Below are 14484 nucleotides of genomic sequence, written 5' to 3' on the forward strand. Positions count from 1 at the left end.
AGAACAGTTTTGACCCACTATTGGTGTTCGGAATATCAAAGAAGTAAAGCCAGTCTTTCCTCAGCTATGTTCTTAAAAGCTTTTAAGAAATTAATCTTGGAGCTATTTTTCCCGTCAGTTATTTGAGATGATCACACTTAAATACCAATACTTCTATTTTTGAAATGTGAACTTGGACAATTATTTCTCTGAGCTTCAGTTTGCTTATCAGTGTGGAGTGCTTACTTCACTATGTGAGCACTTGTAAATACAGGCTCTTGTTAAAAGGACTGCTACTAGCAGAACAGAAAGAGGTACACAGGTGACAAGTGGGAGCAAATAGTTGGTTCAAAACCAGCGTGTCCGAGTGGACAAGAGCAAAGGCCATGACTGCATAACACTGACATTTTTATTAGAATTCATTTGTAACAAATGGAACTTGTGTCAGCAAAGAACTGATTTTCATACAGACTTCTTTCGCCACCAATGTAACGAAGTAAGAAAATAAAAAGCACGCCTTTCATTCTGTAAAACATTTACGCGTACTACTAATTAGAGGTAATTGTATTTTTTTAACAAGCCATTTTACAAGTTATTTTAAGTTTTCAGTCTATGCATCCAAAACGAGAGCAAAGAACACAACTGTTATCTTTGTAAAGACACTCCAAGCTTGGATGGCAAAGCCACGTAACGGATGGATAGGATGGATCTGTAGCCTTCTGATCTCTGCTGGAGTATCAGGGGCACCCATAAACCCAAAAGAAAAATGAAGAGGGAATCAAAGTGAAAGGAGGGACTAAAACAAAGCAAAACCAAAAATAAACAGGAAAGAAAAAAAATGTGTGCATGACTGCTGATTTTTTTTCTTTCCTGTTTCTAAGGTGTGTTATTTACATACACATAAATGAATTTCAGAAGCAGTTTCTTACAGATGGGTTCAAGTAATAACATTATTGGGTGTAGAATCAATAGGGCAGTGCATAGTACAAAGGTATAGAAAGTGCAAAGTTCCCTAGAGGCCCTTCCCTCCCCTGGCTGTCCTCGCCGTTTTGTCTAACCATGCAAATCATTTTTAAAAAAGAGCTAAAATAAAGTTCTGTACAAATCACTTTTTATATATTTTGATTTTTACCATTGTAACTAATTACAAAATTATACATAACTACACATACATAGGTAAATAATAGCACCGTACTGGTTATGGTGATGAAAAGAACTGGAAACTTGAGCGTTTATGGAAATGGCAGATAAAGGTGTCTACCTGGGAAATTAAAACTCAAATGGTTGTACAGAAAAGTACAGAGTGGAATGCACATCAATGACAGTAAGGGAGTTAGTTCTGGGAACAGCTCCTGAATAGTAAGATTTCTGGAATAGTCTCTGCCTCGCTCGTCTGTGGTATGCATCCCATTCATTCGCTTTTTGTGATTATCGTCACCTTTCCCTCTGCCCTGTGGGCAGCTTTTGTTTCAGGGAGACAAACTGCTCATTGGCCAATCATTCTGGTGTGCAATACTCCATCAGGTTCTATGTGTCCAGCATAGTGTGTCTGGATGACACAATATCTGTCTGTCTCACCTCCTTTGTCTCACTAAAAGAAAAGTATAGCACTGAGTAATCTGGCACTTGGATAAATCTTCAAAAGATACAAACTAAAAGAAAACAACAGACCCCACATAGTGCACATTCTTCTCTGGTTCTGATGTAGGTTAGAGAGTCTCATTCTGAGGTAGCCTTCTAGATACTTTTTTTTTTTTAAAGTATTATGTATATTTTTTTCTTTTTTCTTTTTTTTTATAAAAGTGCTCAAATATGATGCTTGCAAGTGTTTGGTCTCTTGGATTTCATTCTGCTAGCGATGGGAAAATGTGAAAACAAACAAACTTCCATGCAGAACATCCATGATGCAAAAATAACCAAAAAATCATACCTATATCAAAACTCTTAAGAGTTCTTAGGAGTTTTTGAGGGTTCTTTAAAATCAGGTAAGACATGGTGAACTCATGCCACCATCCATGGCTTCCTAAAGAACTTATGTTGGAGGATTTAGAGGAGAGATATATTATTTCCACTTTCAGAAAAATCCTAATGAAATATCAAATATATCCTAAAATTGCCAATGATATTTTTACTAAAATAAGTTTGATGTAGTTACTGCATGTTTCAGAGCAGATTTGGAAGGGATTATAAATAAAACAAGTAGCTTTTCCTGATGTTGACGATTATGAACAGAAGAGCCCTGATTATCCAAGTGCTTTGGGCTGGTACAATCACTAACATCCCCGACTTGGCTGAAAACTAGGAATGCATATTATTCAAAGAGTTTCTGTACATGTGGTAAACATTTAATGCTTTAATTGAAAGGGTAACAGATATGAACCACTAATGGCAATATGAACCCAAAGCTAAAAAGAAATGCTATTAAAATAGGCATCAATTATAAGGCACTCTAAATGCAAAACTAAAACCAAAACAAAACAAAGTATAGCACTTCCCAGGAATGCTATGTGCCACAAAATGTTTCTTACCAAACAGACTAAAATGAGTTTGGCTTTGCCCCTGTTACATATCATAAATGCAAATTTCATAGCACGTACTATAGACAATATATGATTGAATACACTTTTTAAACAATTTGATAGCTGATATATTACAACATTCTCCCTTCCTAAAGGGATATGCACTGACCTTTCCCACATGCACACCTCTTAGATATTTAATAATTTTTTTATTGCACTAGATTGTTAGGAATACTGAACTTTGTTGGAAGCCTGGCTAACAAAATGTTATTTGTGAACATAACTGGGTGGGTGAGGGAGATTGAGTTGGAAATTAGGGGGGTGAGGTTTGACAATCACTGATGTGCATTCCTCATTTCCCTTTAGAAAATTAAAATTTGCGATATTAAGAAATCCCAATATGTAATAAAATTAAGAATTGAAAGAGATATTTATAATAGCTTTTATACTATTTTAAAAAAACTGAATCACAAGAGAACTGAATGATTGCTAACTCTAACTTTTGTGTGGACACACTGTCTATATATACATAGACACCCTTACAAAATTCGGATATATATGTATATATGTTAGCAGCAACTTTATACTTTGCGCCTCCCTGTTGATTCCAAAAGCAAAACAAAATTAAATTCTCTTTGATCATTTAAAGAGAATGGGTACTTTTTCATTAATTAAAACTGAACAGAAATGTCAAAGTAATATCTGATGAGACCAAAACTATAGATTGAGTATTGCACAAAAATGTGCAAATTTTCAAATGATTTGATATTTCTACAGCAAGATATTACAGATAACAGTTCTACAGCTTAAAAAAACTTACAGTTTGGAAATAAAAAATGAAGAATTATGTAACTGTTTTTTAAAATTCACTTTATCGAATGATACATTTTGTTAAAAAAAAAGTGTACACAGTTAGAAATGAAGCACAGGTCAGCAGTATCTTTACAATACTAAAAAACTAAATCAAGGGCTTTCTTTTTAAACATCCCCCACCCTTACTCCTAAAAGCTTATTATGAGTGGTATGGTGGGAAGGGGCAAGGTCGGAGCAGAATCCATTTTATTCTGAGAAGCTACACCAGCAAATATCTTGCACTGTAGCACTCCAGCAATTTCTCTTGGTACCTGTGAAGCAAACTCAAACAAGATGTTGGTTCTTTGCTGTGATTTCTTCTTCCCTTTATGTTGAATCCTTGAAGTATCTGTAAATAAAATCCTTCAGATGCTTCATAAGTCAGGATTCTCTTTATTATTTTTCAGGTTAGATTATTAAACTGAATTCTTGGTCCACCTGGAATAGTTTGTTTTTAACTGGTTGTGTGTGTAATAGTCCCACTAAGTGGTTGTTAGCTAGAAGTTAAGAAGGACTTCTCAAGTGCCCTGTATGGCTCAGAAGAGACTCCATGGATATTGAAGGGCCTGTAGTAAAAATCCAGAAGGGGTCAGGGGTTTCTACGTTGCATAGTGATCAAAGCTGCCCAGGTACTCTAGTGCGGCTCGATAGCAAAACTGGTACTGATCCTACAGGAGATAACACAGAAGGGAGAAAAGGAAGTGTGAGTGTATTACAATAGAAAACTAGCCTGGTAAACAAAGTTCTATTTCTACAGGAACAGAATCATTACTTTTTATAGTCAGTTCAATCCAATGACCATGTAGTAAGTTTGTTAACTTCACCAGTTTGATCAAAATAGTTTCCTAATACCAAGCAGGTGACAAATCTAGAGATCATTCTCTTCTAGATGAGTACGAACTGATTTCCAAATAGTAAGAAACAATTACCACCAGCTGAACACACAAACCTCTTATTTGCCACAAGCATCTTTTATCATGACTTGTTGCACTACGATAACTAATCCTTAGCCTGCAAATTTAGAGTCCTAAGGTGATCTGGATTTATATTTCTGGCACTACCCATCCAAATTTATGTTAAAAAAATTCTGATTAGACAGTAGATCCTTGTTGCCTGTAGTCAGAATGACCGTCATTTTTTATATCCATGTACAAATGAGAGAAGGAGCCAAAAAGTCATTAGTGTGGAACCTCATACAGGCAAACCATTTATTTCCACAGGACACTTAACTTTTAAGCCTTTCATCTTCAAAATGGCATGATGAATTGCTTGACCCTATCAAAAAGTACCTGTGCCATTTGCCCTACTTCAGAGTGACTGCAAGTGTCTGTTCTAGAAAGGCCTACATTAAAATGAAACAGTATAAACATTTCCCTTTTCACACAAGGAAAACATTTTCATATGGGAATAAACAGTATTGTTAGAAAGACAGAAAAATTATGATTTACTGATGACACGGGCGTGGGAAACAGTAGGATTTTCTTTACAGAAGAAACTTATTTTCAGCAACCAATGGGGCTGAAAGTAGTTTCTATTTTGCTTAAATGTGCATTTTTCTACAATAAAAATGGTAATGTAGAATAAATGGGGTTTGCTTTCCTATCTTGTCACAGTAAGTTGCTTGGCTAAGTTTTAAGGCTTTTTAAACTTCCAATTTTCCTGTCACCCCCAAACCTGTTAGTTTGTCAGGCTGACATAATGTTTTGAGTATTGTAAGCCAAATGCCCATACTACCTTGAAATCAAAGTCTAGAATACATTGCAAATGATGGACTGAGGAACACTTATAATTCAGTGTCCATTAGAGGACTATAAACACTACCACATTATCCTTAGAAATGAATGATCATTAGGTCAGATTGGTTAAATCACAGTATTCTGAGAAACACTAAAATTTCCCTATCAACTGTTAGAATAGAAAATGGGGGGCTAATGTCACTAGGTTTATTACCAAGATCCAAATATTTAGAAAGTAAGCTATAGAGCAACCAATGACATACAATACAGCCTTCTGTATTCTCTTGTATGCCTTCTGAGACAAGCATCTTTTAATACATTGATATATAAATATTTGCAATGTTTATTGTATCAATATGCATACAATGAAACATGAAACTTCCATTTTACTGGTGAAAAATGATCAAATGATGACACCATGGCTCCACTTAATAGACTCTCAGGTAATCTCTACTGTAACACTAAGACATTGATCTAAAAAGGGGAAGATGAGGTTCAAAAATATTAAATGACCCAATGCTTTTCTTACAGTACTTTCTTGTATTTTGTGTCTGAGGTTGAGCGTCTTGATTCAAGTAGGTCACAGTTAGTAAGATGTAGGATTGGAGATGTAAAACTCAGGGGAATTTTTCTTACCTCTGTCTGTACCATGGCTGGCCGTTGTGTTCTTAACATTTTGACGGTCTGGAAAATATCTACAACGCCTTCATATCTCATTCTTTCCAAGACAATGCTCAGTGTTATGAAGACACCGGTTCTACCAACGCCCGCGCTACCAAACAACAAAGGCAGTGTTAGGAGTGGAGGCTCTCAGTGTCCTGGACAGACTTCTCTCTTCTAGCTTCCACTTTCCAAGCGTTTCCATAATGTTATTAGGGAAACATGGAATTGAGTTCACCAAGTGATCACTTTTGGGACGGTATGTTATGGTAATGTGAGGAGAAAGTAATTGGGACAAAGTCTTATAAAATGACATTTTAACTGCACTTGAACATCATTTTAAAAAGACCAAGAAAATAAAAACACAAACATGGTAACATAAAAATAAAGAGAAGGGGTAGATAAAACACAGATTTATAGTAATCATGCAGACTGTGAAATGCTAAAATTTTGCCCATTAGATATTTTAAAGTATGCAATAATTCAGAGTAAGATAAAATAAATGTGGCATCTTCAAATTTTCCAGGTAATTATTCATTTTTTATAGTCATAATCCATGTAGAGTGTTTCATCACTTAAACCTGTAAGTATGTAACAAGGTATATAGATGATGAATTACTGATTAACTTTGGTTTGGATTTTAAAAAAAGATTTTCTAAAATGAGGTTATCAGACTTGGAGGCATTTTCTACTTAGTCTTCAGGTGGGGCTGTGACTGTCTTATATGCATGGATTGTGAATATGTCAGTTTTTCCTGTTTCATGAATATAACCTTCAACAGTTTCTTAAAGAGATCTCTAAAAGAACATCTAAGAGTCACCGGTTTCTAAAGTTATCCACTATTTTTAGGCGATTAGAAGCTAAAACTCCCCAAACTTTTTATAGCATGTAGCCAAGATTTTGAGTTTCTCTCTCTTGTCTTTGCTATATAATTCCAGCACAGCAGCAAGAATGAAAAATTCATTTATAGTACTGTGCATTTAAGAAGCAGAAAAGCATCTGGAGGTTTAGGTAATGAGAAAAATAGTGAATAATCTGAAAAATCCCTACATTTTTGGATCCTAATTAAATGGCCTGTGTAACGCTTGGGTGCAGGCTGTAGAAAATGGATGGATTTGTTTACTTGGGGATGTAGGTGACAAGCATATATAAACAGTGCATTTCGTTATAAATTTGATTTCTGAAGAGTCTAAAAAGAAATGTTAAGTGAGGCTTTAAAATTCATAAGCAATCTTTAAAAAGTAGCTGAAGATGTCCAACAACAGTCAAGGATTCTGCTCAGTTCCTCTCAGTCACGAGAGACAAGGACTTCTTGTTTTTTTCTGGAACCATTCAGATACTCCAGAGTTCATCTTACCTGGATTTGGTAACAACAAATACAGTGTTGTTGACTTTCTAAGTATTTTCAAGATAACAAGTGTTGACCTTACAACTTTTGAATTTATTGACTTTACCATGTTAGCAAAAGGATCTGATTTAGATGAGTGGTATTTTCAAGATATTCCCAGACAAGAGAAAAATACCTAAAAATACTAAGGAATGTAAGATGTGTTAATAATATGCCATTTCATTTATACTAAAAAAGAATATATATCATTATGTAATGACAGAAGCAATGAGAAGTAATGCATACTATACTTATGGGAAAGTTTAAAACTAAAAATTACACTAAACATTTTTCCCCTGCTGATCACATTAGAAAGGTTTGAATTAGCATTTGGTCAATTAATAGAAAGAGCAAGTGTTTCAGACTCTGTACAACCTCCACTTCGACTATTTCAGTCCCTGTGTCCCATTCTACACGAACTTTGGTTGAATAAAGGGTTTTTGATAATTCATCACAGAGAAAATGCATATGAATAAGAACTGTTTCTCATATAGTATTCCATGAGTAATCAACAAGGAGGTGCTAGGAAGCCCTTAAAGATCAGCAGAGAAAGAGAGTCAAAAGAAATTTCATTATTGTTGTAAAATATCATACTCAAATTAAGTCTAGAACATATATCTTGAAGACCCAGTAGAATGTGTGTTTTGTTTTGAGATCTTGCCTCATATCATTATGAACTATATTTTATATAAATTTTAAAACTCTACATTTTGACAATAAAAGCTGAGAGTTAAGGTAGTTGAAGTTCTATAATAAAGTACCTTAAATAAAATTAGGTGAATTTCTTTTACTACAAGAGTTTTGCAAAGCAGCTTCCAAAAGCACTAAATTTTTGGTGAATGTCTAAACTCATTTACTTGGTTATTTCTATTAACTTCAATGACTTAAATTATAAAATGCTTTAGAAATAATTAAATTGAAGGTGCTTCATTTTCTGTTGTAGCAACAATTTTCAAGCAAATTGCATTTTTAACTGAGGTCCCATTCTAATCGCTTATTGACTGGCAAGAATTAGTACTATCATTAAGGCTTGATAGCTATTTATGGTTCTCCCAAGAAGAGAATGATATAGAAAAACACTTATAAGGACAATACTATGAAAGCAAATCAAAGAAGAAATGATTCACATAAATTATCACAGGTGGATATACCAAACATTCCTGGAAAATTGCAGTTTGTTTTATTCTACAAGAGGTACAGTTTGGAGCTAAAAATTTTCCTCTGATTATTTTTCAGTATATGGAAAGAGAAATAGATCCTAAATTATATAATACGTTGTTGAGAATATTTCAATTATGTGGATTCGCTATGACAAACTTACACAAAAAATGAATATACAGTAATATTTGTTTTCAAAGCCATTACTGCATTAATTGTGAGCATCAGTTAGTAGTCTTCATTCCCAGCTTACCTGCAATGGACTGAAATGGGTCCATCTTGACCAAACTGCTCTTTTGTTTTGTGGACTTGGCCAATGAAGTCAATAAATCCTTCTCCAGACTTCGGCACTCCTTGCTCTGGCCAGTCAGTGAACTGGAACTGCCTTACAGTTCGCGACTGGCCATCCTTTGGAGGGAAAGCCACATACCCAGTCACATAGGAGGGTGCCACAGGGATTCCCCAAGTGCACAGAGGACCAAAGCAACCATATGTAAGTTTTTCCAGAGATAAAAAGGGCACAAGAAGTTAGAAACCTGTTTTACTAAAAACAGTTGTGTGGTTCATCTACTAGAACTGCCTGTATTAACATTTATTTCAGTCACAAATTTATTCTCCTTCTCACCGTGATCTGTTAAGAGCTTAGGTTCTTTGATTGCAAATACCCATACTGCTTATCAGCAAATGCTTCTGAGACACAAAGGTTAAGTTCAGAATCACTGATCAGGTCCATATTCTTTCCAAATGTATCTTCTATTTAAAAATTTTCACAATATAATAATTTCTAAGTTTTGAAAAAAAGCATATTGTCCATACCAGGTTTTTCTATTGTCATGATGTCATATCTGCAGTGCTTATTTCTAGCACTGTCAAATGGTGACACTTAAAGGATCTGGCACAAACTAGGTAGTTGTTGTTAACCTGGTGGCCCCACATGCCTCAGAAGCATAGGATTTCTAATCACAGCAGGAAGCACAGCTTGTGCCGTGTAACTATGCTGTGTAGCAAGAAGTGAAGCATCCCTTAAGGAGACCAAATAAATGCCTCTGTCTGTAAAAAGACTCTTCTGGACTGGCCACAGGAATTCAGTAGGCTGCAGGGGCATTTACATAGACAACTCAAAGGCAAAAAGAAAATAAACCAGATGTAAGAGATGTCTTTCTTTTCTAATGATACAGGCAAAATTTCTCAAGACTCATAAAGATATGAAGACACTTCAGATTCTTTCGGATTTTTTTTTTTTTTTAAATAAAAAGGAGCAGAAGGGACCTTCTGCTATCACAAGCTTAGGGGACCTGTTTCTAGTGGAAGAGGTTTCACCCTCTCTGTTCTTATTTATAACTCTTTCACCATTAATATTCTTTTGCATACAGGTGTACATGCTGTTACATTTTTGAGTAAGTGGAGAGAGGATCAATCTTCCTCACTCAGTCCTACTGAGAGAGGGGTTGGCTCAGTTTCAGACAAGCACCTACAAACTGCCCTTGGAATTCACACAGGGAAGACATTTGGCTGGTATCATTTGGGGACAGAGGTGAAACAGGAAGATCACACCAATCTTACGATAACACAGAAAAATTCAGAAATAATGGCCTGGCCCCAGAACCAACTTATGGATGGTTACCATGGAAGCGGGAAAGGTTAGAAGGCAGAGGAAGAAAAGCCAGAAGTTAAGTAAGGCAGATTTGTCCTCTTATGAATGTCCTTGGGATTTCATTTGTGACCACAGCTGCTTTTAATAGCAGGAAGAGGTCATGTGCACAAACATTTACTATTTGGAGGCGAGACCACCTGACTCCATTTAAAGGTTACCTGTATAACAAGACTGTATTCTCAAGTGCCAGCTTGCTTTCAGCACCAGGAAGGTAAGATTAGAAACACACCAGGAGCACAAACAGCAAGTGGTGTAGTAGCTAAGAAAATTATACAATCACTGAGGGATTTAAAAAAATAATGTGGCCAAGGTCCTGTTTCAATTTTTCTTTATGGCTACTGTGATCAGATTTCATTTGGGGATGGAGGGATCAGTAAAGGGTGTTTTTGCCACCAGTGGAGTCTGTCTCCTGGACTCTGTTGTCAGAAACAGTTGGTGATTTCAGCTCAGGATTTTTACTTACATAGCTGTAAATTCTGAAAGGGCATTAAAAAAAAAAAAAAAAAAAAACAATAGGTCAGGTCACCAAGGCTTGCTTGTGCAACTCAAAAATGAGACCTAGGGACTTAATGGCTGCCTTGAGTACAGTCACCTTCAGGGTAGTGAATATTTCAGACTTGTTTGGCATTAACAGGTCTGTCACGTGGGTCATCTCTCCTGCTAACCACTTCCTATGTCATTATAGGTCAACAGTCAGTGCTGGGCTATGAGGATTAGCAGACTATCTCCAAACAGAAGTTTGAAGAAGGCTGCTTTCCTGAAAAATAGAAAAAAACAACCAAGAAAAAAATATAATCAATGGATCAACAAAACAGCTGTACCCTGGAGTTTTAGTCAACCCACCCCTGGTGACAGTTTCAAAAACGAAGCAGGGCTTTGAACTGACCCACTCTTCCCTAAGATATGTTTGTAATCTTGATTTGAGAGTGGCCAAAGGCAAAGACATTAAAGTATATGCATAGAGCATCTTACATCAGGGCTGAACCTTGGACTTAGCAATCTTGATAAGAAACTCAGAATGAAAATTAGCCAACAGAGGTCACCGGAGCACAGTTCTCGTGGACAGACACATTAGCACACAGAGGAATAAACCATGCCAGGAATCAAATTAGAATGTGCAGAGCTTGTCAGATTCTTCTAAAGAATGCCACTTGCTGTGCAGTTTTAAAATCATTCCAAATTAACCTCCAAGCCCACATGACCTAAAGGGCTTTGCAAAACAACAACATATTTACAGCCTCGAGTAATAAAGAAATCCTCCAAAGAGAATGAGCTGAGAAGGTAAATGTAAGCATAGCCACCAATCAGTAAATGCTTCCCAGAAAAAAACTCTCACAAAGTACATACCCAAAGTTGGGCTGCCAGATGTTATGTTTGAATGGAGGCCAAATCTGGGTTTATGAGAATGCTTGCCAGGCAGGAAAACATGCATATATATATATATATATATATATATATATATATATGTATATGTGCATTCATATATATATATATGAATGACTGTGGTCACTTAGCAAATGTTTTCTCCCAAAGAAATTATTTGAGACTAATTTTAGGCTAATTGTTAAAAGCTGGAGACTGCCCCAACTTACCCTGGCATCTGTGACCTTGAATTCTCTTAAGATATATTGTGGCATGTTGTATTCAGCCATGGGATCTACAACAAAATACTGGTATCTTGCAGATCGTTCTGCTGGCCAGTATTGATGGCATTTCTCCTAAATGGAAAAATTAATACTAAACTTTAAAGAATAAAACAGATTTCATCACACAATTAATACAATTCCCAAATTCAGGCAATTCTGATTGCACATGGCTCACTTTCTTCACTTTCTCTTTGAAATCCTAAGCTCCAAAAGAATAGAAAAATCATCTGGTTTAACATTTGTCCATGGTAGCTGGTACAGTACCTGACATACAGCAGTAGCTGCTTAATATTACATCAGCTGATCTGCATATTTTGACAGAGTAGGCATATTTTATGTACAAGTTATCCAAATAACTACAGTCTTTGGGCAAAGCCAGCCACATCATTCCCACATCTCTGCACACTGCAGCAGCAGTTGTTGGGAATGAAAAGAATCTTGAGTATAACTGGGAAAGAAACCTCTGAATTGATCCTTAATCTCATTTTTAATGAGTTGGGTGAGCCTTGCAAAAGCCAGTGGCCAAATTAGAACAAGTCAGGTGGTTTCCTAGTGTCATACTGGATTTTAATGTATTTCTAGCCTTTACACAAGGAAGAAAAAATATCTCAAGTAAATTTTGCAAGATGTTTACATGAATTGACAGGCCCCTAGATATCTCTAATATGGTTTAATGTACATCTCAGATTAATAATTTCTTTAAAAACATCTGAGGTTGCTAGATTACATCCTTAGAAATTTTCCCCAGGAATGAAAGAAAGTTCCTCCTTCATCTGGAGAAATGATAACACATTTACTTAACAAACCAGCCTGTCCATAGTAGAAGAAATAAGAATATATGAGAGCTATAAATCAAACAGGGGCACCTGCTGACTAATCAGTGTAATTTTGCTTCATCAGGACCAAAGAATAGATCTTTCCTCAAAATATGCAAATTTAAGAGCTTGATGTTATCTTGCAAATTAGAAACCAACATATGCAATGAATGATCCAGATGTGGCCAGAGTACTCTGTATTTCAAAAAAATGAGGCTGGCACTGGGGTTATTAGGTGGAATCCCCTTTCCTTTGAAGTGGAGGTTTTATGAGAAATCATACTCACTCTTCCCATTTCACGCAGCTTGGTGAGCATTACAACTATGGTGGAATTGTGTTCCCAGAGCATCCGCCAGAAGTCTTCCGTGGTCTCTGCCAAAGGCCCCTGGGTAGCAATGTATGCTTTTTGTTGTCTGAATTACACAGAAGGAAAAAGCATGTTAATATATTTTAAGAATATATGAACGTTCACTTGCTAGTTGAACATCAAACCTAATAAAAGAAAATGAGCACACATTATTAATACAGTTGCTGTAAATTTCCATTAAGGGAGGGGGAGACAGCAGAGGTAAAGGGGACATAAAAAAGAATTAAGATGCATTGTGTATATGTACTAACTCCCCACGGGGAATGCAATCATTCTTCAAACATGTACTAATACAAATAGGGGTTAAGAAAAAAAAAATAAGAGCATTTAATACATTTTGAGAACTTCACAAAACTTTCCTTAATATTATAGGGTAAATGTTTTTTCATTTTTAAATTTCAGTAGAAAGTTAATGGCTCAGTTTCATGTGCCATACAATCATAAAGTTGGACATCTTTTTTTTTAGAAATGATGCTCACATAATTAAATATATGAAATATGGTGCTAAGCAGCTTTTTTACTAGCACCTTAAAATTCCAAATAGTTTCTGAAAGAAAACTATAGACAGTCAGATTAAAATCTTTCTGTTACTTCTTAGCTCCCAAAATAATAACAAATAAATACAAAGCAACTGCATGCTGACCTATGGGTAAAGAAAGTGGCTTTGAATTGAAATGAAACTCTTCCTGGTTATGAATCTAGGGCACACGTAAATATCAAGGCTTTGTATTGTCAGGGGAGCAGCAGTGTATACCTGTATCCATCAATAAAACTGGCATTGATGTAATCAGATCCTTCCACTCCGCGGATAGGCTGCAGGCATACCCTTGTGGATTCATATGGCATAATATTAACAAGGCGATTTTTGAATTTATTACATGGAAGATTGGCACTGATGAATCTTGAGGTGTGAGCTTTGGAGCTGGCTAGACGCTATTGAAATACAGAAAACTGATAATGTTAGATTGCTTGAATGCAATGTTGCCAACATACTCTTTTTAGCTATAAATCTTTTACTTTAACCATTCAAATTGCACTGCTTTTTACTTCTACCTAATTACTTCACATAACCTATTGAAGCTTTATGCTCGGAGAGGATGAACTGTCAGTTAAGATACAAAAGGGCTCAAGGTATAGTTAGGAAGCAAAGAATAGAGAAGGAAAAAGTGATTTATAATCAGATATTTGAAGAGAAGGTCAAATGAATCTTGTACTTCAAAATTTGAAAGGTTAAAGTAAGTCCCTACTCATAAGCAGTCCCAGAATGACTTGCCCCGGAATAACCCCATCATATCCAATGCCATACCTTAAATTCGAGCTCCATTCCCGTGACATTCTCCCCTGTTTCTATTTGTGTCAGCTTCTGGATGTAGGCATACAAGTTTCTAGCTGGCACTTCGGTATTTCCACAAGTCACTGCTTCTAACAGTGCATCGTGGATAAAGATGTATTGGTCTTCTGTTTGAACCATGTAATTCCTCTGGGCTCTCATTAAAGTTACATGGCCATAAATATCTACAGTTTTTTCATGCTTTATTCTTTCTAACATGGCATCTATTACAATGAAACAACCGGTCCGGCCAACTCCCGCACTAAAAAGAAAACAGAGAGAAAAGCTCAAATACACTTAAAAGTTCAAATAAACTTATCAGAAAATGAACACAAAAAATTATTTTTATTCTTATTAATGAGGCTTTATACTCATGAATTT

General features: G+C 35.8%; 1 protein-coding gene across 33 annotated transcripts in view; it reads right to left on the minus strand.

The window, feature by feature from the left end:
* Window positions 1-370: 370 nt before the first annotated feature.
* The window catches only part of Ptprd (protein tyrosine phosphatase receptor type D), a 2079748-nt gene continuing 2065634 nt past the window's right edge, over window positions 371-14484 (minus strand). For all 33 annotated transcript variants that reach the window (XM_063251000.1, XM_063251078.1, XM_063251071.1 and 30 more), the window contains 7 exons: window positions 14080-14365; window positions 13528-13706; window positions 12693-12819; window positions 11538-11663; window positions 8545-8699; window positions 5723-5858; window positions 371-4018 (listed from right to left, as the gene is read on the minus strand). In XM_063251000.1, coding sequence (XP_063107070.1) covers window positions 3950-4018; window positions 5723-5858; window positions 8545-8699; window positions 11538-11663; window positions 12693-12819; window positions 13528-13706; window positions 14080-14365 — 1078 coding nt within the window. In that variant the 3' untranslated portion in view covers window positions 371-3949. The remainder of the gene's footprint in view (window positions 4019-5722; window positions 5859-8544; window positions 8700-11537; window positions 11664-12692; window positions 12820-13527; window positions 13707-14079; window positions 14366-14484) is intronic.

The sequence above is a fragment of the Cavia porcellus genome, unplaced genomic scaffold (assembly GCF_034190915.1).
Source record: "Cavia porcellus strain 051 isolate PalLab524CR breed Dunkin Hartley unplaced genomic scaffold, mCavPor4.1 scaffold_1, whole genome shotgun sequence".
Classification (NCBI taxonomy): domain Eukaryota; kingdom Metazoa; phylum Chordata; class Mammalia; order Rodentia; family Caviidae; genus Cavia; species Cavia porcellus.